Source organism: Balearica regulorum, chromosome 16 (genome assembly GCF_011004875.1).
Source record: "Balearica regulorum gibbericeps isolate bBalReg1 chromosome 16, bBalReg1.pri, whole genome shotgun sequence".
Classification (NCBI taxonomy): Eukaryota; Metazoa; Chordata; class Aves; order Gruiformes; family Gruidae; genus Balearica; species Balearica regulorum.
Genome location: NC_046199.1, coordinates 10,342,308 through 10,363,969, shown reverse-complemented (window position 1 = coordinate 10,363,969; position 21,662 = coordinate 10,342,308). Strand labels below are relative to the sequence as shown.

The 21,662-nt window shown below is 46.2% G+C and overlaps 1 protein-coding gene across 1 annotated transcript in view; it reads right to left on the bottom strand.

Moving 5' to 3' along the window:
- The window catches only part of KCNQ2 (potassium voltage-gated channel subfamily Q member 2), a 77,556-nt gene that overhangs the window by 18,140 nt on the left and 37,754 nt on the right, over positions 1–21,662 (bottom strand). The window contains exons 10-15 of the mRNA XM_075768644.1: positions 18,543–18,611; positions 16,537–16,566; positions 10,920–10,973; positions 3,427–3,650; positions 2,885–2,993; positions 2,218–2,349 (exon numbers count right to left, since the gene is read on the bottom strand). Coding sequence (XP_075624759.1) covers positions 2,218–2,349; positions 2,885–2,993; positions 3,427–3,650; positions 10,920–10,973; positions 16,537–16,566; positions 18,543–18,611 — 618 coding nt within the window. The remainder of the gene's footprint in view (positions 1–2,217; positions 2,350–2,884; positions 2,994–3,426; positions 3,651–10,919; positions 10,974–16,536; positions 16,567–18,542; positions 18,612–21,662) is intronic.

Here is a 21,662-nt window from a genome sequence, read left to right as displayed (position 1 = left end):
CACCTGGTTGTTGGTGAAAGTCAGAGTCTTACCCACCCCAGGGTAAGATTTGGAGATTTAGGTACCACTGAAACATCATTAGGAGATCCCCCCACCCCAGATATAATCGGCAACATGCTTTACCCTCTGGAATGTATTTGCATATGTGTAGCAATGTCCCATTGAGGTGGTTGGATACGAAACAACATATATTCATTCTCCTTTCAGTTCCAGTGCTAGATAACACATCCTCAGCTAGTTCAGAAAAGCATGAGCCATTGGAGTCGGCGAGATACGCTGTGGGATTGAATAACTCAATGAATGGGAGACATCCATGGTTGGCAGGGTGTCAGGATGAGACATGAGACAGTGTGAACACAACACTGAAAAGAGCACGTTACAGACACATCACAGTGACAGAGGCATTAATGATTAAAGAGGAAAGTGCATGTAAACATCCCAGAAATTTGCTTGAATGCAGCTTTAATTCACCAAAGCTCTGGCTATGGGAGGAGGTCACAGCCAGCCCTGCTGAGCTGAGCTGGCAGGGAGAACTCAGCGCTTTGATTGCTGAAGGAAAGGGAAAGAAAAATATCTGTTCTCCTCTGAGCTGCCCTGTGACAACCTCCCTGGGCTCCACCGTATGGGCGCACTCTACTTCTAGCACCAGCTGGTCATGGCCCAACATTGGTCATGGCCACCCCAGACACACACCTTGTCTACGGGGTGCCCCTTCCAGTTGTACTGAGCAGGTGACCAGCCATGGGACCTCTTGGTGCCCATCTGGCTATGATGATGTGCTTCAAAGGATGACCCCAAGGCGGTCTGCTGTTGTCGCCATCACTGATCTCCTGCTCGGTGGGGACAGTGAAATCAGTGAAGCTGCCTGATAGCCCTGGATCCCAAATCCAGGTACTTCACAGCAGCTCCTGGTCCTCCTGACTTCCCTGCAATGGGGAGGATGGCAGCCCAAGCCTAGTCCAGCCTCAGCAACTTCAGCCTTGCAGTCCCACAGGTACAGCTAAGAGGTGAATTCAGTTTGGTCTTTGATAGCTGCAATTCCTTACCCCAGCCACCCCAGAAAACATTCCTGGGGTTCATATTAGCTGTTTGCATACTCAAGTACATTTTTACGCACATTTTCTGACTGTACCAGGCACCTAGATGGGTTTCAAATGAAAGCAAAACTTCTGAAAAGGCTTCTAGAAGAAGCTGGGCTACCACAGCCATCAAGGGAAATACTTTCATTCACAAAGTGTAAAAGTAAATGGTATATTATTTTGACTGGAGATAGCCCATGGACAAGCCTTGCCTCCATTCTGGGTGTCCTTCGAGCTCAGCAGAACTGAGCCTACTTCTGCTGAAACAACACAGCTGGGGGGTGTTGGGGGTTTGGGGTCTCATTTTCAAGGTGGGACATCAGGGCTAAGGGAGGAATAGTCAGACAAAAAGGTTCAGCTCGGATCCTGTGTTCAGGGGACCAAATTAATCTGGGGTTTTTTGCAGGAGAAATAATTGAGTGATAGTATCGGAAAATGAAATTTTAAATGCCCTTCTTGGTTCAGTTTGTCCCTTTTTCACATTTCTTCTCCTATTAAAACTAACTCATCTCCCCCTAAAATTTGAGCAGAGGCTGAAATGCAGCTCAGCTAAACCACACCTACATCAGTGGGCTCAGATGGGAAATCCCCATCTGCACGTATTTTCAGCAGACTGTGCCATCCAAGGAGGGATTCCTCCTAAAAGAGCTTAGCATCCCAACAGCTGGAGGAAGCCGCTGCCCATAGCAGCAGGGTCACAACCAGCACCCCAGATTTCATTTTGTATCACTCCCAGAAAGGTACCAAATTAGCCAGATTAGCCTTCAGACTGGGGCACCAAACCTTTGCTATCCTGCCAGGAGGACCAGAGATAAGCACCTGTGTTACCTATGGGATATACTATAATGACAGAAAATCTTAAAGTAAAGCCTGGAGGAGGATGAGCTGTGTTTCGTGTATGTATGTCCTGGGGTGGGCAGTAAGGCAGTTTTAGTGGCATAACATCATTGTTTGCAGTCCCTGTCCTGCTCATCCCTGTGCATTCCAGCCACAAACACCGATGTTTTCCTTGAGGTTTTCTCTTAGGAAGAAAAAGACTAAGTTGTAGCTGAAAAGGAAAGTGTCTCTCTCCTGGCAGTACCCCCATGATGAACAAAAAACAGTGAAAAAAAATGAAGCAAAGAGATGGGTCGCTTGCCTGGCCTGAAGGTTTTTAATCCGGGAGAGCATGTCCAGGTGACCAGCTGAATACTGCTCGATGACATCCATCACATCGTAGGGCCGAAGGCTCTCTTTAAACTTGCGCTTGGAGACGAGAAATCTCATAATGCTGCAGGAGATGGAAAGGAAAGGGAAAAAATAGTTTCTGGGCTGCAGCCTGACCTGCTTAATAGCAGATAAAAAAACATTGCAGGGAGCTGCTTTGGAAGGAAAATGGAATAAATCCCAACGCTGTGGGGTTGGGAGAGGATGCAGCAATAGGAGAGGGGAAGGGGATTGCAGGGCTCGTGGCTGAAGCCCTGTCTGCGACGGGGGGTCCCTGATGCCCCTTGGACTATCAGCTGTGCAAGTGTCCTCTCTGCACTGCTTTTGCAAATGTCAGCATTAAATCTCAAAGCTGGTGAGAATGATCATTTGGATGCATCCCTGCAGGGGATTTTCCTGTTTCTCCATTTATTCCTTCCCTCAGCAAAAATTGCCCTTTCTGGCAGAATTTTCTGTAAAGGAGGGCAGGCCACCCAGGGGAAAAACAGCCTGCAGCACAGACATTTCAGCATTTGCCACCTCTGCTTGGACTTTAAAATTCTTTTTTTTTTTCCTATTATTTATTTTTCTGGACCGCTTTGCCCTTCTTCCTCTCTTACCACACTGCCCTGATGCTGACTTTCAGTCCTGGCGTCAAATCTTCTGTCACAAACTCACAGTTGCAGCTTTTGTTCTCATCGGGAATGTCTTCTCCAGGAAGGCTTGCTTCTGGGTTTGGGAGAGGGAGGAATAAAGACAACGTGTTACTATTTCCTGTGCTGTTGCCACGCAAAGAAAGACGAGTCAGATCGCAAACAGCAACCCCGGGGGAAGCACCAGAGATGTCTTTGCTGAGCATCCAAATGAGAGCATTTCCCAAGATGCGTTAAGGTGACATCCAGCGATGCCAACTGCAGCTCTCATCTCTAGATGCCTGACTCCTCCTCCTTTCCCCATCCCTATATACATAAATACATGTGTTATCGTGGGTGTCAGCAGAGGTTTTCTTATCTCTTATTATACTCCAAGCTAAAGGACTGGAAAGGTAAGAAGACCTACTTAAGCAGCCTGGCTTGCAGCTCTGCCCTTCTTAGGTGGGGAGGGAGAGGATGTTGGTGTTGCATGGGGTTTTGAGGTCACACCTGGTGCCCCAAACTCTCACCTTCTGAGTTTTGCCGTGACGCCGCTCCCTTGATGCGGAAAGCTTGCCGGGCTCGGCTGCGGTCTCCAAAGCTCCAGCTCTTGGGCACTTTGCTTGGGCTGTCCTCGATGCTCTGGTCAGCGCTGGGGGACCTCCGGATGCCCTGAGCCTGTGGAGAGCCTTTCCCTTTGGTGCCAGCACCGCGGGGACTGGAGAAGACACGATCTTTCAAACTGACCTTCTGACTGTTCAGAGAAACACGTTGAAACAAAGACAAAAAGGAGACAGCAGGAGGAGTCATTCTGGAAACCACGCAGTCCTTCCCCACCAGCCATTAGAAACCAAGAGCACTTCCAAGCAGCAGTGAGATGTAGATTTGCTGTTGGCTTTTTTTTTAAATATGTATTTGTTTTCTTTCTTCTTTTTTTTTTTTTTTAAAAGAAAGCATTGTAGAAATGTTTCCACCATGAGTGAAATGAGAATGATTATTAAGAGAGAGAAAATAATGAGGACTTAAACAGAAGCCCCTCGTGGGATGCCAGGGCTGGCGGGACAGAATGACGTTAAACAATGAGGTTATGATTCCTTAAATCACTGATCGGCTCCGATCACGAGTGAGGAAGCTTTTCTTTCACAACTGCCTTCCAAAAACCTATATCTAATAAGAAAATACCATTAAAAAAAGCCTTTATCTTAAACTTTTAACTTTCTTGGAAACCCTTCACTTCTGGTGCTCAGACTTGTCCTTTCCCTTTCTTCAGCTCCTCTATTTCCTCCCTTTTAAAACATGATCTGCCCCTTTTATATATTCCAAAGAGTTCCTCTTTTTCCAGCCATATATTTAAATACTTAAATATGAACACTTACACGTGCAACTCCTTTGTATCCTATAAAATTCAATCTCAAAGCTAGCTAACATCTATCTGCAGGTCTCTATAGGTATCATAAACGTGTAAAGCAAAATTTTACAACTTCAGAATATGGCATTTCACTGCAGTTTTTCTATTAGAATATCATTTCTCTAAAACCTTGTAATTACAGTTTGAAAGTAAAATCTCTCCAGAAACAGAGATGATCTCACTGAGAAATAGGCTGCTGACCCAGCTCTAATTATTTTCCAAATTCCAAAATTTGTAATTAAAAACTTTCACCCAAATGAAGATGACGAATTTTCACATGAAAATTGCAAAACAAAAAAGACTTTGTGAATCTTTGATAGAGCAAACTTTTTAGAGACAGCATTGGGGAAGCAAAACTGCAAATAGTTTTGGATAATTTGATATTTTCTGAATAGTAAGTGATTATTGAAATACAATTTTAGAGGTTAGACAACCAGTGCAAGGTACTTCCACAGGTAGCTAATATTTTATATATAAGCAAAGCAAAACTGAGTAAAACCACAGATGTAATTCCCAATACCCTGTACCACTGCAGTAGCAACTTATTTTTTTGCTGCAAATGCTCTGATTCAATTTGCGGGAAGAACATTGCAGGAATTTTCATTTCCACATCAGATTTCCAGGTCACCAACCAAAGACCTGGGTTTTTTCTGTCTCTCGGCAATGCCACCTTAAAACTCAGAGCCAAACAGTCCTCCTTTGCCTTCAAAACTGGCACGAGGTTCTTCAAACAGAACTTAGCTGCTAATATTTGAAGCGAAGCAAAATGCAGCTCCCTTTTCCCCAGCCATATCAGCTGTACTGTGCTGACGGGAGCAGACATTCATTTTTGTCAGTAAAGGAAGAAGACGTGACTCAAAGACACACAGGGAGCAGATCTGTTGAGTAAGAAGGTGCTATTTTTACAAAGTCACTTTACATTGCGAGATGTTGAACGTTTACAGGGAGAGAAAGGTGCTTAGGCAGCATTTTCCAGAGTCGCACAGCGTGATCCCGGGGAGGCATCGCTGCCCTGATGCAACGCCCGGGGAACGGGGAGAACATCTCCTGGGCTGCAGGGCAGGGTTATCTGTGGCCATTGGCTGGGCAACAATTTCACATTGAGAGATACATTTGAGAGAAAAATAAAATTTGTTCATAACCAAGTTAGAAAAGGCAGCATGAATCCAATTAATGACGCATTTTTAATTCAGGTAAGTACTGGAGATTTCATGTCCAGTGCGCTGTTCACGTGCAGGGTCTGTCTGAAAGCCACGGGACCAACAGATGTTCAGCGCAGCTGAAAATCAGATCAGAAGTACAAATCCACACAGGAATCTAGGAACAAGCATGTGCCTAAACACCTTTCTGGATGTAAGCCCTAGTCACTAATGCTACCAAAATCATCATACATAATGAGCCAAATGTTTAAAAGCAATTGTCATTCCATGTTTCTTGGATTAGAAACCAGATTGACATTTTATTTGCCATTTGATCCTAAATAGGCCAATTGGATTTTTCTTTCTTATTTTAGTTGATTTTACAGAAGAATATTCCTGGAATCTACGGTACTAATACTTTGAACTACCTGGTCTTTTTTAAAACTAAGTTTTATAGAACTGAATCAACAACACACCGATGTTCAGAATTCAAAGCAATCTCTTTGTGCCTCATCCTCTGCTGAGTTGCTCCCATCACCGATCTCAGCGTAAAACCCGTTGCCTATCACTGAGCAAAGCAGGGCCTTTTCTTTGGGGTCCCTTTTGCATTCCCACAATAAGTGCACTGCAAATGTTTGCAAGAATCACAAAAGGCAATAAAGAAAGCGTTGAACTCAGTGAGGAATATGAGTGAAGAGTTTCAAGCCTGATAGCATGAGGTGCAACACTTTCAGACATTAAAAAAATCTTGTAGAAATTTGATGAACAATTAAGATCTGGGTGGGTTTTGTTCCTGAGTACTTGCTACTCAGAAAAAAACCCAACACCTGATGTAACTTCTTTGTTTTCACATAGACGACAAGAGACAACATGAACAATTAATTGCATTTTTCCTTCTGCCATGCAATTCTCTCATTGGAAATGACACCTGGAATCACATGCAAGTACAATCCCTGCAGAGGAGAATACTGTTGGGGTCTGCAGGAGCTGGTAGGAAAGAGTCCAAAAGAAATACAGACATATATAGAGATATATGTTGTCAGCTAATCCAAGATCATGTTCTCATTCAACCAGAAAGTCATGCAGAGTGACGCAGAGTGTCTTGGAGAAATGGTATTTAGATGTCACTCAAGTAGACGGTAAATGAGCCTCAGTTCAGTGGAAAGCGTATGTGTTGGTGACATGAACATGAGGAAAGCCGTAACCCAGCCACAGACAACAACATGAACTGAAGCTTGCAATCACGATAGCTAAGAGCAGCACGAGCACGGGGCAGGTGCCCTGCTCGTGCCAGGGGGAAGGGAAAGAAAAATGTGGCTTTGTAACCAGAGACAAAGATTATGGGAAGCCATAACAGCGTGATAGGGCGTGCTTTAGTTCCTAGGTCTTCATAATCACTTTCAGTTGGCATCTATTAAAAACATATTTGATAAGAAAAAATTATAATGTTTCCAGGCTGACTTTGGGAAGGTTTACAAAACATTCAGCTTTTAACTTGAATTTAACAAAGGATAGAAACTAAGTTGATTTCTCTGCTGCCAGTCAAAAAACCGAGAGTCCATGCTGGACGAACACATAAAGACTGATCCATGGTCACACAGTTGATAGAAAGATGCTCACTGCATTAGTGGGCTTTGCCTTTAGATTCATTTAGGTCCAACAGCCCAGTACTCAGCAGCACATCTCTGAACTAACCTTCAAATGAGCTGCCATCAGCCTCTTTAGGATGCTGGGGGTTTGAACTTCCATTTGAAACGCTCTGGTTTGGGGTTCATCCCACAGCCCTCCATAGTATTAAATCAGCACTTTTAAAAAATGCGGACTCATTACATTAGCAGTAATTTTTGATCGATAAACAGTATCACCTGTAACTTCTTGTCATTGATTTTAAACTATGCTTGAGCAATGGTTTAATTTTCTCCCTTCGTTTTGTAGGCAGCAAACATTAGCCAAACCAAGTTAGACTAACATGGACTCAGATCCATCTCTGCATACCAACTCCACCAGTAACAGCGTTCATTCTTCTGCAAAGCTAGGTCCAGGAGGAATGGGCTATCTCCTGCTGGGAAGTGAGGCTGTTTTTTAATCTAGAGTTTGTGCTGAGCTCATGGCATATGAAAACAGCTTGTTAAAACCAGGCAAGAGTGCCAGGAGTGAATGATCACCTTTGTGGCTATCACTGGGCTCCAGACTGGTCATAGATGTGACCAAGAGGCAGAAACCAATTACTGGAGACATGAAGGAAAGGAAAACACATCCGTGTGTGCAACACTTGCCATGATTAGAGCAGAAACCAACAGAGGACCAGGCTCAAGCCTGGTTTGCCCCCCGGTGATTTCAGAAAAGCCATTGCAAAGGTGAATTCAGCCCAGAGAATGGAGTTTCTAGAAGCAGAGCAACCTGGGCATAAGGAAAACGAAAGGTGAGCCAATGATCAATGTCATGGTGAGTAATCCCTCTCCTCTTCCTTGTCCACAACCACGGTGTTAGACTTGCATTGAACAGAGTCACTGAAATCATAACGGGGAAGACCAGAGTTGCACCATCCTCGCAGCCACCACATAAACCTGGCTGAGCATGGGGCCTCGGGTGAGTGAAGGGACCCTGGAGCCAGACACATGTCTTTAACCTTGGCCTTTGGTATTTTGCATCATTGCTGACATACTGTCACCCCTCTCTTCCTAACATACAGCCTTTTTTTCCCAAACTGATGTTGAGCGCTGTCAAACACCACACCACACCACACGTATCCTGCATCTTCCAACAACCTCTTCCTATTTGCCAGTTCAGCTGTTTTACATTTCAGGAGCAAAGCAAAATGCTAGATTGCATCTTCAAGCTGGCTGATTATTCCTAAATAAACTTTAAGAAATATTCTACACCCAGACGCTCAGGCCAGTCAAGGGCTCTGCAAACACTTTTCCTTCACTGGTCTGTGTGCCATCTCTTCCCACTGTCAGGTCTCTGTGGTGCCTTCATATCTCTGAGTAGATGCCAGGAAAATCTCTTACAAAGCAGAATATGAGAGACCTGATAATCTGGCTTGGTATAGTTACATTACTGTCTAAAAATGTGTGCATTATTGCATTTATTGACTAGAGATCATTGGTTAGTACATTAAGAAACCACGGCTTCTAAGGAGTTTTCTATTAATTTGCCTACATTGAGTTTCCCATGATTGCCTCATCGTTTTCTGCTATTTTGTTATATGCATCCTAGATGAAGGCTTTTAGCGCTCAGCTTTAGATGCATCAAAGTGCTGGCATCTGCCCCTAAGAGTTTGTGCAGTGGGGGACTGCAGGCAGGCAGCCCAAGGGTCCAGGAAAACAAGACATTTGAATTATTTTTATGTCCCTTCAAGGTTAACCTATAATTTTACTAAAGCACGGCACGTAAAACACTACATTCAGGATGGATGCAGGTAACAAAGATGCTCTTGTAGCTACTCCAAAGTTCAAGATTCCTTTTTGACTGGAAGAACCACAGTCTGTAACCCTCCTTCTCAGGGTCTCCAATGGATTAAGAAGATCTTGAGATAATAATTTGTTTCATTCTCCCTTTCCCTTGCAGAACTCAAGATGGGGAACATGAAATGAGGACCACAGTGGGAAGGAAGTAGAAAATAGAAAAAAAATTATACTGGCTTTACCAATTAAAAAATCATTCCTAAGAAGACATGCAAGGAAGACATTAAGATCAGAGTGGCTGATTTTCCAGAAAACAGAACTGGACATGGACAGGTGGGAGGACAGCATTACAAATATCACTGCTTGTTTTCATCACTGCCAAAACCAAGGCACCTTCCTCTGGGGAGGAGTCCCTGCTTGCACTACGCCTCTGCCTCCAAGAATAAAACAGCCTCACCTGGCAAATAGAAACACTACAGAAGTCATGATAATTTTTTCAGCTAAACTATAGACCAAATCTTTTCCATTTGGAAATGTATTGAAATGCTATCTGTGCAACCGATGATCGCCCAATATTTAAACCAGTCCTTTCAAGGATAAACTTCAAGGAAGACCACAGTACCATCAAAACACGTATCAGGAGGCTAATTCAAAGATTCAGGCTATTTATGCAGGTACAGGGGATTTCCTACCATGGAGAACTGCTTATTACAAAATCTAGACCATGCCCCCTTCCTCTTAGTTACCCATTCAGAGATGGGATTTACCACACTGCTTCTGAGCTTCTGATACACGCAACTCTCAGGCATGAGTCCTGGCCTCTAGACTGACAGATAATAAAAATAGCCAGCAGGGAAAAAAAATAGCAAGAAAAGAAAAGATACAAGTTGGAACAATTAATGGAGAAAATCAGAGATACATATACTTTTAAAACTGTAGTTTGTTGGCTTTCTGAGGGAGACAGAGACTGGTGATTTTAAGAATTAAAACGGACTCCAAAAAAGAGCATGCAAAAATCCGATTTCACAAACATGCGGCATCACTCAGTGCCCTGCCACTCCTGGGCGTTCCACCTGCCTGGCTGCGGGGGGAAGAGCTGATGGGATTCACCTACCAGCATTCACAGCATGCAAACTCTGGGCATTGGTAATTCAAGAAGGTGCACGTTTGCTGCTGAGAAGCAGTGTCTGGGGCGAGGGAAGAGACTCTTCCAGTGCAAGTGTGGAAGTAGACATATTTATGCATAAGTAAATTAAGATATATGTATCTGTGTACCCTTACGGTCATTAGATGGGTGCATTAAGGGATGCTCATTGGGAATTCTCTGAAGCCGCCTAACAACTGTCAACTTGATGAAAGAGATGAAAACACTGCTCGTACAAAGCCCTCTGCTCTAGCTATCTGTTCCCCACAGGATCTAGAAACAGACCCATTCACAATGCCAATGTCAACGCTAAGGGGAACCCGTATCCCCTACATCTGGTGGGACAGGCTGAGATTAGTCCTTCTCTAGCTGCGTAGTAGAGGTGCTAGATAGGCAAGCCATGGCTTCCAAAGGCCACAAGACTAGGAAAGCTCAATTTGTAGTGTTCAGAGAGCCAAAGGAACAGTGATTGAGCAGAGGTACGAAGCTGGTATTTCTCATGCTACTAACTTGACATTGCTGTACAGTGCAATTCAATTTGCAAGGATTCCCTGGACCTTGAGGAGGGATGGAGCAATAGGGAGGAAGGAGTCTTTTTTAAAAAAAAATAATTTTTAATTTTTCCCCCCCCCCCATCATTTCTTAAACTTCCGTTCCTGGCCTCCTTCATTGCTGAGCAGACACTGGCCTGCTAGATCAGACCAAATTCCCCATCCTCGTCTCTTTGATTCACATGTTCTGCATGATTAGCAGACAAGGAAGCCTCTAATTTCTGAGCGGGCAATGGGGAGGCTCTTTCACCTTTTTTTACTCATCTAGTACCTCTATTAAGCAGAGTAGTGATCAGAACGGGTGGTAGCAGGGTAGAGGGAGAATGAGCCGTGCAGCTTTTGATTAGTTCCGTGCGACGCATTTCCCGTGGTACCTAGAGTTTCCTGAGCAGCATCCGCATAGTGACTCTCTGCACGGTTTGCTTTTACTGGAAATGAGGGGAGAGTAAAAATTAGACCTGGAAGCAAATGCCAGACAGGAAACTTTTGATTACTGACTCTAAGTTTAAAAGACAGATGTTTTGAGGGCCGGGTTCATGACAGGATTTTTCTGTTTGAGCGTTAAATGGAAAAAAATAAAAAAAATCAAGAGGGTTTCTGAAATTTGTCTCACTGTGGTCAATAAACGTTATTATTAGAAATGATGCATTCTGCATTGAATTGGTGGCATCAGTTTATCTACAATTGATTGAGTCCTGCAGGAAGATTTTTTCATCTGCTTTGGAAACAAAAAAGTACTCTTTTCTTCCTCTAAACAGATAAAAAAGACATTTTTTTAATTGTCTAAGCCACGGAGAGCAGAACTTTAACTTGCTTTGTCCAACAACAACATCCAAAAGGTTCAAATTTCTTTTTTTTTTTTTCCAAAAAAAAAAAAATCACAAAGAGAGCTAGTTAATCTGTGAATTATTTGCACTTCTTACATAGGAAATAGCATTATATTAAGCCTGGCATTAGAAAAAAAAAAAAAAAAAGATAAAAACCAGGGTGTGGTGCAGTCCCTTATAGGAAGGGACTTGAATCTCTGTGTTCACACATCTGTTTTTCGTAACACTTTTTAGACGGGCCCTACCACTTCTGGGGAGTTACTGGCTTTGCTGAGGCACCACCACAGCTCCCAGGAGCTCATCCCAAATCGCTGCTCAGGCACTGCCCTGCCAGGAGATTGCCACCACCACCGGGGTTCTCCACGCCATGGAGCAGCCCTCTACCTGTGGAAGGGTAATGATGGCCCCCATCATCCCACCTGGCCACCAGCGGGTATCACTTGCTGAGTTCATGGACAGACTGAAAAAGCTGAAGGGCATAAAATCCCAATCTTGTTTTACACTTGAACTCGGCAATTGGAGGAGCTCACGGGCATACACAGAAGGAATTTGCAGGAATTCCTTCTGCTTCGCGGCATCCCATGCAAGCTCAGCCAACACCACCTTCTCCATCCTGGGGACTCCTCAGGTGCCCACAATGGGACCCCACATCCCCAGGGAGCCCCGGGGACCAGTGGTGCTACCGGGGCTGTTCTGGAGCTGGGGTCTGAGCATTGCGGTGTGGGAGTGGGATATTCAGCATGCAGAGCCTCAGGGAGACACATGGGTTACACTCCTCTTCATCTCTCTGCAGTCCCTACAGAAAGATGCAGTCCCTTCTGTGCAAATAATCCGCTCCCCTAAAGGCAACCGATTATTTCCAGATTACTGTCAGTCCCAGCATGAGTCTCTGACACCAGTTTAATTGGTTAGAAAGTCAAATGCCAACCTCGGACACCCTGGGCTGGATGAGCAGGGGCCCACTGAGTCAACCAAAGGCATCCTCCAGTGCGTACAAAAGCCTTAATCACACCCCTGAACAGAGATATTAACGTTGTGTGTATCTCAGACAGACATATACATACATTGATATATAGATAGATATACGCACAGATATACATACACATTACAAGGTGGCCCAGTCCAGCATTCACTCAATATAATGGCCAAGGTCTTGCTGAGTTCATTAGGGTCAAGGACAAACCACAGCTGAGCACAACCTTGCGAAGAGGTTCCTCTCATCACCTACAAGACTGAACTCATGCTGGACAAAGTAATCTGAGTTTTAGCTTCCCAGTTCCCCGGAATGCTTCTGTTTCTTTTTCTCTGATATTCATGTATTATTATGATCACTCGGTTCATTAATTTTCAGCTTTTCACCCAATTATATTTTGGAAAATACAAGAGGAAGAAATGTGGTCATGGATGCCTTCAGATGTTTCTCAAACCATCTGTTAAAGAACATCTGAAGCACACATTCCATATAAAAGCCTCCATAGTCCTGGCTAACCATATGTTTGTCTTTTTGACATTACAATCAGAAGACAAAACAAACAGAGACAAGATGCCACAGCGAATTTCCAGCCTGGTTAACATAGGAGTAATCAAACCCCGTTACCACTCTGATTTGCTTGCTTTCTGCAGCAGGAGGGGTGAGAAAAGCCCCACCACAGAGCAGCCCTCCTTCCCTGGCGTTACGAGGCAGAGAGGACTCATATTTGGACCCTGAGTGAGAGCAGCGTGGTCTCGGGGGCGTGATCGGCGCTAACTGCTCCTGCAGCAGCAGCCAGCCCGGGGAAGAGCAGGTGGCCACTTCTCCTGGCCAAGGTAGATGGTAAGGTGGGCAACAGAGGAGGCTCTGTAAGCAGTTTTTTTAAAAAGGGAGGAAAATAAAAAGGGGAAAGAGGTATGTAGCATGTAGAAAAAAGCTAGCATCTTTTCTGCTCATCACAGTCTGGGCTCCACGTCACAGGGAGGCGAGGTCCTTGTCCCCCCAAGCCGGTCAGCACATAGCTTTCCTGGCACACGGTCATAGATGGATGCAGACAAGCTCGCAGTGGGAAAACAGAAATGATAAAGGACATAACCTGTCTCTCAGATCGGCTGTCCCATTTCATGCCAAGACCAAATCAAAAGCTACCTGAGTGATTCCAGTGACCCCAAGTCTCCGTCACGCTAACCCCATCGCCTCCCCATGTCCTCCCACCCCCAGCAGCAGCTCTCCGAGTGCTGTCTCAGCAGAAATCGGTACGGCGACAGCAGCACCGGAGTCAGAGGGCAGCACTGCCGCCGGTGCATGGGCAAGACCCCGACAGCTGCCCCACACACTGGCAAGGCATTTGGGATGCTCCCTGACCTTGCAAGGCGATGTTTGTCTTGCACAGCACGTTCCCATGAGCCATGCCAGCTTCCCGTCGCTAACTTAAAAAATATGAAGATGCAAAATAGTGAAAAAGCTGTTTCTGCTCTGTTTGCTGTAAGGACTTTGTGGTGTATCAGTTATGGAAAGAGGGATATAGGAAATCAGCCACTCCCTATGCATAACTACAACGGGAGGAAGATCCAGCTATCTCAAGATGAGAGACTATGTTTCCTTACATCGATGGAAATGGAAAGTGACAAATCCTTTACCAGCTGAAGCAGTAAAAGTGTGGTGCTGGGGTCTGCTATGAGAGACAATTCATCCTGAGGAGTTTCCTAAGGAAAGAGTCATCAGCGACAGACCACGTCTGGATGATTAACTGTCGGGTGGGCTGAGAAACAGGATGAGTTCTCTCTTCTAAGGGCAGCATGACACACTGAGCATCGCTGGGAGGCTGTTGGAAATTAAAGTGGGTGGCAGATTTGGGATGTGAATGTAAAAGATCCAGAAACTTTTATTTGGAAAAATAGGTGATTTGGGGCCCCCTGAATATAGGGACTAGTGTGCAAAATTCCTTCCTGAGGTCTGAGACATTATCAAATGGAAAAGGGCAGGGGAAGCAGGTAGAATTGACATTGCCCTAACAAAACGCAGAAGGAAAGAGCTTTGGTTCTGCTATGGCAGCTGAACAAAACAATATGGGAAGTACTCGAATGCCACATACACGGCAGCCGCAGACCCTCCGCTGAGGCATTCCTGGGTCCAGGTTTAGCATCTTACGAGAGAGAGCAACAAAACCAACCAGTGTCAGAAGAGACAGATACACTACAGGAGCAGGCAAGCAGCATTTGGAAATGACCCTGATGAAGGAGCTCTATATAGTAAAAAATACTCTGGAAAAGGGCAGTGAAAGGCTATTTTTAGTTCTTTCTGTGACATAAGATTAAGAAAGCAATGTAGAAAATGAACAGGGCAAAACCTGCAACTTCTATGAAGAAATATATCCAACCTAGTGTTTTCACTGGTGAAAATGAACCCTGCGAGACAGGACTGAGATTCAAAAATAAGAAATAAGACTAGTGCCTCAGAAATAAGATTAGTGCCTGCAGTTGCAGGGTTGCTGGCTGGTGTGACCCTACCAGGGACCGTCAGTCCTCAGATTTCCTCGGCTATGGAGCTGGTCAGGTTGAACAGAGATTTCGTCTCATTGCACAGTCAATTGCCTGTGAGAAACGTGGATTTACCCTTTGATGCATCCAAAATATGTCACTGGCCAAGACAGGGCAGCAGAGCACCCAGGCCCCAGGGGATGAAACGCCGACCCTCCTGATGCCATGGGCGGGTGGCCAAGATTTCAGCCTTGGTCTGCTCCCAGAGAGCACTTCCCACATAATGCTCCCTGCTTTAACAAAGCTGGATGGAGGCTGCCTTTGCTCTAGCTACACAGGCTGAGACCCTAACTAGGGGAAAAAAGAAATCTGGATAGCTGAAACATGATCTTGGAGATATGGTTTATTTGGCAGGAAAGAGGATGGAGTGCTACGGAGGTTGTGCTTGCAAAAAAAAAAAGCTCAAATGAAAGACAGAAAAAAGAGGGGGTGGGAGGGAAAAGGAAGGAAGGATGAAATTTTCCTCCCTTTAGTCAGTACCATATCTACCCAGATATCTTTGGTTGGATTTTATGCCAAGGAAAAATTCATTTCTGGCCTCTTACAAGCTAAAAGGCACAGCAGAAAGTTACATCTGCAAAATGCTAGGCTCTAGTTATACTTCTGAAAAACATATTAAGTGTTTACAATATTTAGGCTGCAATCTATGTCTTGAGATATGAGATGGAAGATCTGAAAGCCAAGCAGATGATCTCCACAGATCATCAGTTCTGCATCTTGCCTCCCAAGAAAATAAAATGAGATTCAGTACCAGAGTGACTTCTTAAAAGAACTGGGAAAATAGGGGGGGGGAAAAATCCCAGAATTAAATACTTCTAAGGGGATGAAAAGTATCCTAAAAGGATCCCAAATACCAGCCCTGTTGCTTTCCCTGGGACATGTGATTAGAGAAAAGCTCTCCTGTAGGTGAGATTTACAGCTGGCCTTGGAAGATGCTCGCCATGTCTCAGAGGGTGCCTGGCTGAGCACACTCTGCATGGTGGCCTTGAGGCGTGGAGGGAAGACGGAGCAGGTACTGCGCTTCATCCAGAGGTTGTGAGGCCAAAGGGAAGGGGGTGGAGAAAGGGTGTCTCTGCCATGCAATATTGTGCCAGGTCAGAGAGCCCTCCTGTGTCCCACGGAGCAGCAGGTCCACGCAGCCCCGTGCAGCACCCTGCAGCGAGAGGAGCTCAGGAGAAGTTGCTAACTTGGTGACATGGTGATGGCTTCGTGTTTCCATGTCACCTCCGCCTGGCATGGTGTTGGGTGATGGAGACATAGGCAAAGCATCACCTACCCATCGGCACTCATTGAGCCTGCGTTATACTGTTTCAGCTATGACTCCAGCAACAAAAAGAAAAAAAAAAGCAGCATAAACCAAAGCCCTGCCGTCACCCCGGATAAGTGTCTGCCAGCTCTGCCCGTGCTGCCCACCACTCTCTAGCCCCCACAGCCTCGCTATCCTCGCAGCTACAGCCCGAGGCAGACTGGAAGGAAGATATGATTTAAGGTCCAGCATACACGTAGATACATTGGACTGCCACAGCACAGAAAAAGCACGTTAATACCTAGAATGCTTCCCTCGATGGTGCCACGACATGGTACACACACGCACACACGTACATAGAAATCTACAGGTAATGCATGGGGATGGCGTGTTGGCAGTGATACAGACCTTGGCGATGGTTCGGGCTGCTGCTCTTTCCTTTAAACAGAAGCAATAGTACATTAGCATGGTGTCAGGTGGCAAAAGATGTTGCTGCTTCACTGTTAAAACATAACGAAAGGACAATACCAAACAGTACAACTAAGTGGAAGTTGTGGACAGAAGAAAGGGAAAGGAGCATTTAATTCCTGGAGTTTCTGGCCTGGACAGAAGATCACTGGAGACTCACACAACCTCTGAGAAGACACATACAACGCACAGGGTTGAAGAGTTTATCCCAACCCATCCGTGTGCCTACGCATGACTGAGACACCTGAAGGTCGTGTGATTTGTGTGAGCACAGGAGGACTTCTGTGGGCTCAGAGAGCGGCCCCCTTCATTTGGAAATGCACCTCCCTGAGTTGTTTCTGCAGATAATGAAGGATTTGAATGGCTCCTGTGACCCTGGTGCATTTGCTTTTCCTTCCCAGCCATTGGGACGGAGCTAATGTCAGATCCCTTGATGCATGGCTTCACTCCGCAGTGCTAATGCATGGTGCTGGGAGGGGGACATTGGTGGGAAGGAGTATGGACCCCTGCCCTGACATCCTGACACCCCAGGTGGGATTTCTGCCTCCAAAGCCTTTGGCAGCTACTTTGCCAACTAGTTGGCTAAGGCTACATGGAGGGAGTGGGACGCCACAATTTTTGTATGCGGTTTCCTACTGAGATCCCAAACCACTTGATTGCCCTGAAAAATCACTGACACTGAGGGCAAAGTGAGCTGAACACCTGCAAAAGGGTAGGCATAACACTGCAAGCCAAGCTAAGGCCACACTGAAAAAAATCTCACCTTTGCTGACCAGGCATCTGGGTGGCATTTCCCTCCAGCAATGAGGAAAACCTGCTCTGCCTTCAACTACTCTGATTCGCAGCTTCTTCACACTGGGAAATCACATTTAATCTGGGGCCCTGATGCAGCCTTGCCCCTGCAGCCCCACAAGAGATGGACAAGACTGTTTCTCAGCAGATATGGGTCTGCCTCTCCTAACACCAGATAGTCTAAGGGACAAATCAGACTGCAAGAAGACCTGGGCAGGAGGAGCTCGATTCCCTCTGAGCGTGATGCTGTACCAGCCCTGGTCCTGCCTCCACCCAGCAGTGACCGCTGAGATCTGCACAGACCCCCATCCCTCTCCCTTAGGCTGAAGGAAGCAGCCTGGAGAGACTAAAAAAATACCCCTCCACCCTCTGCTCCTTGCTCAGACAAACTTGAAGCCCAGCCTTAACTACTAGCTCAAATACTCACATTTTAAAGTTTGCAGTCTGACCCATGGGTCTGCAGTTCTCTACTCTTTGCAGAGACACAGCCCAGGGCAGGTCCCACCCCACACCTCCCCCGCTGCCCCCGCTGCCCACTGGCACAGCCAGCATCTCTCCATCCCTCCCGGGGTCTGCACACTCCCCATTCAGCAAATGGGGCAACCTTGCCTGCTTAAAAACCCAAGAATTACCCCTCCTGAGCAAACGTTTAAGCTGGAGGACTCCTGGTTTTCTGGGGCAATCGTGTATACCTCGCCACAGCAAATTTAGCAAAAATTTCTCACTACGACAACCTTGCCTGCTTTCAGGGGAGGTGAGGGAAGGCTGGAGGGAATGAGGAATTAATTAACACATCATAGGCCTGAGTCTCCTCTGAGGGTAGTCAGAGGAAAACTGGGAACACTACCTCAATCAGACCCTTTGAAAATACAACTTTACATTTTCAGCTAAGCATTGTAACATTACTCCAGAGCCAAGTTAGGCTGAAGAAATTAATGTACGGCATGGGAGAGGGATGGGGAGGAGGTCACTGAACGACCCATGGGGGACCAGCTGCCAAAACCTCTCACATCTTCAAGGCTGTCCATATGCAAAAGGCAGGAAGGAAATAAACAAAAGAAAAGAAAGAAAGAAAAAAAAAAAACAAACCCAAAACAAAAAGAAAAAGGTTGCAAAGTGTGTGCTTTCCAAGCTCTCTTAACTCTGCTGCTAACCTGAATGTCAGTCCCGATTTGCTCTTCAGGTTCCTCAGGAGCTCCAGCTGGTTCAGAGGAGGGATGAGTCTACAGGGAGAAAATAAAGACCATTAATATCCAGGCAGAGCTGATTTCAGAGCCTCCTGTCTTGGAAACTTCCCCCGCTGCCCCATCCTTTCAACTAGAACCAGCTTTGTGCCACCAACTGCATCTGGGGGGACAGCTTGGCAAGGAAGGAGGGGGCTTTGGCTGCTGCTTCCAACAGTGTCCTAAGGCAGAGCGGTGGGGGAAGAGAGAGAGTGACAGCAAGAGAGAGAGAGAAACTTGTCTGCACCACCAGATTTTGAACCTCCCAAAAAACAAGCGGCTGCCAGGGTTTCTGAGCAGCATGGCGGTGTTTTGGCAGGAGAGCTGTTTCACCACCTGTCTAGCGGTTGGCATTGCTATGTTTGGGGGTCAGGGCTTCGGCTGTGTATTAGGTGGAGAGAAGCTCCAGTGTTGGAGGCAAATTGGAAAACTCAACCCTGCTCCTCTTGGGAATGTGGGGAGGCATGGGAAGGAGCAGCTTATGGGGCAGAGGACATAGGGACACGAAGCTAGGGAGCATCCCAGGAGAAACAGCAGTGAGCTCCAGGGTCAGGTTTAACCAATTCCTTACTGTCCATGTCAGGTTTTGACCCCAAATGAGGCAAAATCATGTATCGCTACCTCTTAGGAACCATGGGTTTCCTTCCTTTCTCAGGAAGAAAAAGAACCTGACAATGGGAATCCTGGTTAATAATTAAAAAAACCCCAATGAACAAACACTGTTGCCTATCCTGCTTTTGTGCTAAAAGCCATTGAATTAGCTCTCACATCCACTTTTGCTTTCTTCCCTCAGACCCTGGGAGACTGGGCCTTGCTCCATAAATATTTAATGTTGACATTCAGAGTCAGGTTTTCAACCAAGAAAGATGTGAGCTGGAGGTGTCGAGAAGAGGATGGACAACGCTGCATATGGTTGGGAAGAGCAGCATCTACTTAAGAGCGTGTTTGGGGACTCTGCATTTGGGGTCAAGGCCAACGGGGCTCAACCAATGGCTTCCTGCTGCAAACTCCTTTCTGGGCCACCAGCGTGCCCTTGTCAAACTGTCAAAGTGCCCAGAGGGTGCAAAGTCAGCACAGCAGCCGCCTCCGGTCACGCTTGTGACAAGGAGGGCGAGGATGCATCATGTCAGGGATGAAGGGGAGGATGGAGGCTGCTGGCGGGCTGGGGACAGGCTGCCTGCAGCTGCCCGTGTCTGTGCGGTTGGGGCCACAGCCCACAGAGCCACGACCTCAAGGCAGCGTATACTTATGGCTTTGCTGGAAAATGAGCCACATTGGTTTTAAAGAAAGCAAGAAGGACCTACTCAAACTGTCCCAAAACTGCAACTTAGGACTGGAAGAAAAGGGGTGCAAGTGCTTGCACTCCCCTAACAGAGTGCTCTCAGCTGAGGTGCTGTAAGAAATGGGGCTGTTGCTTACTGTAAAATAAAGGCAGAGATACTTATGCCCACAATTTTTCAGCCAATATGAGACCAATAGATTCCTCTAACTGAAAAAAAAAACCCAACCAAAAACTGGAAAAGCATCTCTTCTGCATGCACAAAATTCATCCTCAAAAGCACAGTTGTTCAGCAGAGCAGATTTGGTGTTCACAAGATTGAGGCAATCAGAAAATTTTCCAATCCTAAGTATGGAGAAAAGAATAAAAATAGGCCTGAAAATTTTGGCTCAGCTCCCCAGTCCAGCTCTGTTCGCTTCCATCCAGAGAAGAGCACATCTTGATCTGATGAATTAATGATCCTCTTCACTCAAGACGTCAGGAAGAAGCTGACCTTGGTGCAGTGGAGCAGTGCATGAGTGCTGGGCTGTCACCTCTGTTTAAACCCACCGTAGGGTTTGCAGATTTGTTCTAAGATGGGAGAAGGTGGTGCATAAAATCAAGCACAAAGTGTACTTAGCAGTTAATGAAGGGTGCACAACCGTTCTTCTTTGGCGAGTTAGTTTCTCAGGGAGATTCATACTCAGCAGAACACAGGACAACAGCTCCGTTTTCTCCAGCTAGGATCAGAAATCTGGGGCTCCCGCTGATGCAAGTCTCTGAGCTGAAGAGCCCATAAGCTCACTAGACTGAAGGATTCAGGATCCCAAAAGGAGCTCTTTCCTTTGCATTAGCCCGTAACACAAGGTTCGCACTGCGCTGAGGGTGGCAATCTCTGGGGCCACCACAGATGCTTCCATGCAAAGGTAAAGACACACAAGCAAACACAGAAATTCACCTTTTCTGTGGTAGGGTGATGGGCCCAATTACATGTGTGGTGGAAAAAATAATGTTTTACTGATAATTATTAAAAATGGGTGTAAACTTAGCTGGGTACTTGACTTGAAATTTAATCTGAATTGACTGCTCAGCCTAACCTGTCATTACAAGAGCAGCTTGGGGAACAGCTACTGCAATGCACGATTTCACCAGAATGTCAAAGAAAAGGCAGGGCTCTGTATAGCACTTTAAGTGAGCTTCGCTATAAAATGCTGGACGGAGGGCACCCTGCACTGGTGTGTGTCCCCAGGGGACAGGTGATGCAGGTGCCACTGTATCCTCCAGAGACATGGAGAAAGGACCTCCAGCTGGGGCATCTCACATTTTCTCTCTCTCCTCCTGGTCCGTGTGTCACTTGTTAGCAAGGGAAGCATGTTTTGGTTAAAGGGGAGCTAGCTGAGTCGTTCTACACCTCACGGGAACACACACAGCTCATGCCACAGCAACACTTCCAAGTCAATGGCTGCTACAGGGGACCCAGCGGTACCTACAGCCGCTTCCCATCATCCCCCCCCCCCCCCCCCCCCCCCCGTAGAGCAGAGAGAAACGCCACCCTAACTCCAGGTGCTGGCTCCCCCATCCTAAGGGAAGGTAAATTTGCTATTCCTGGTAGCACAGCTAACATTCAAGCATCTGGGGACAGTAGGCTTATCATGCCTCCGGCCAGGACATCATCAAAAACCCACAACACAAGGAGGGCAGCAGCACACCAACAACAGTGGGTGGGAGCGTACACAAAAATGCACACACGCCACAACACACACACACACAGACGATGATGATTTGTTTGAACA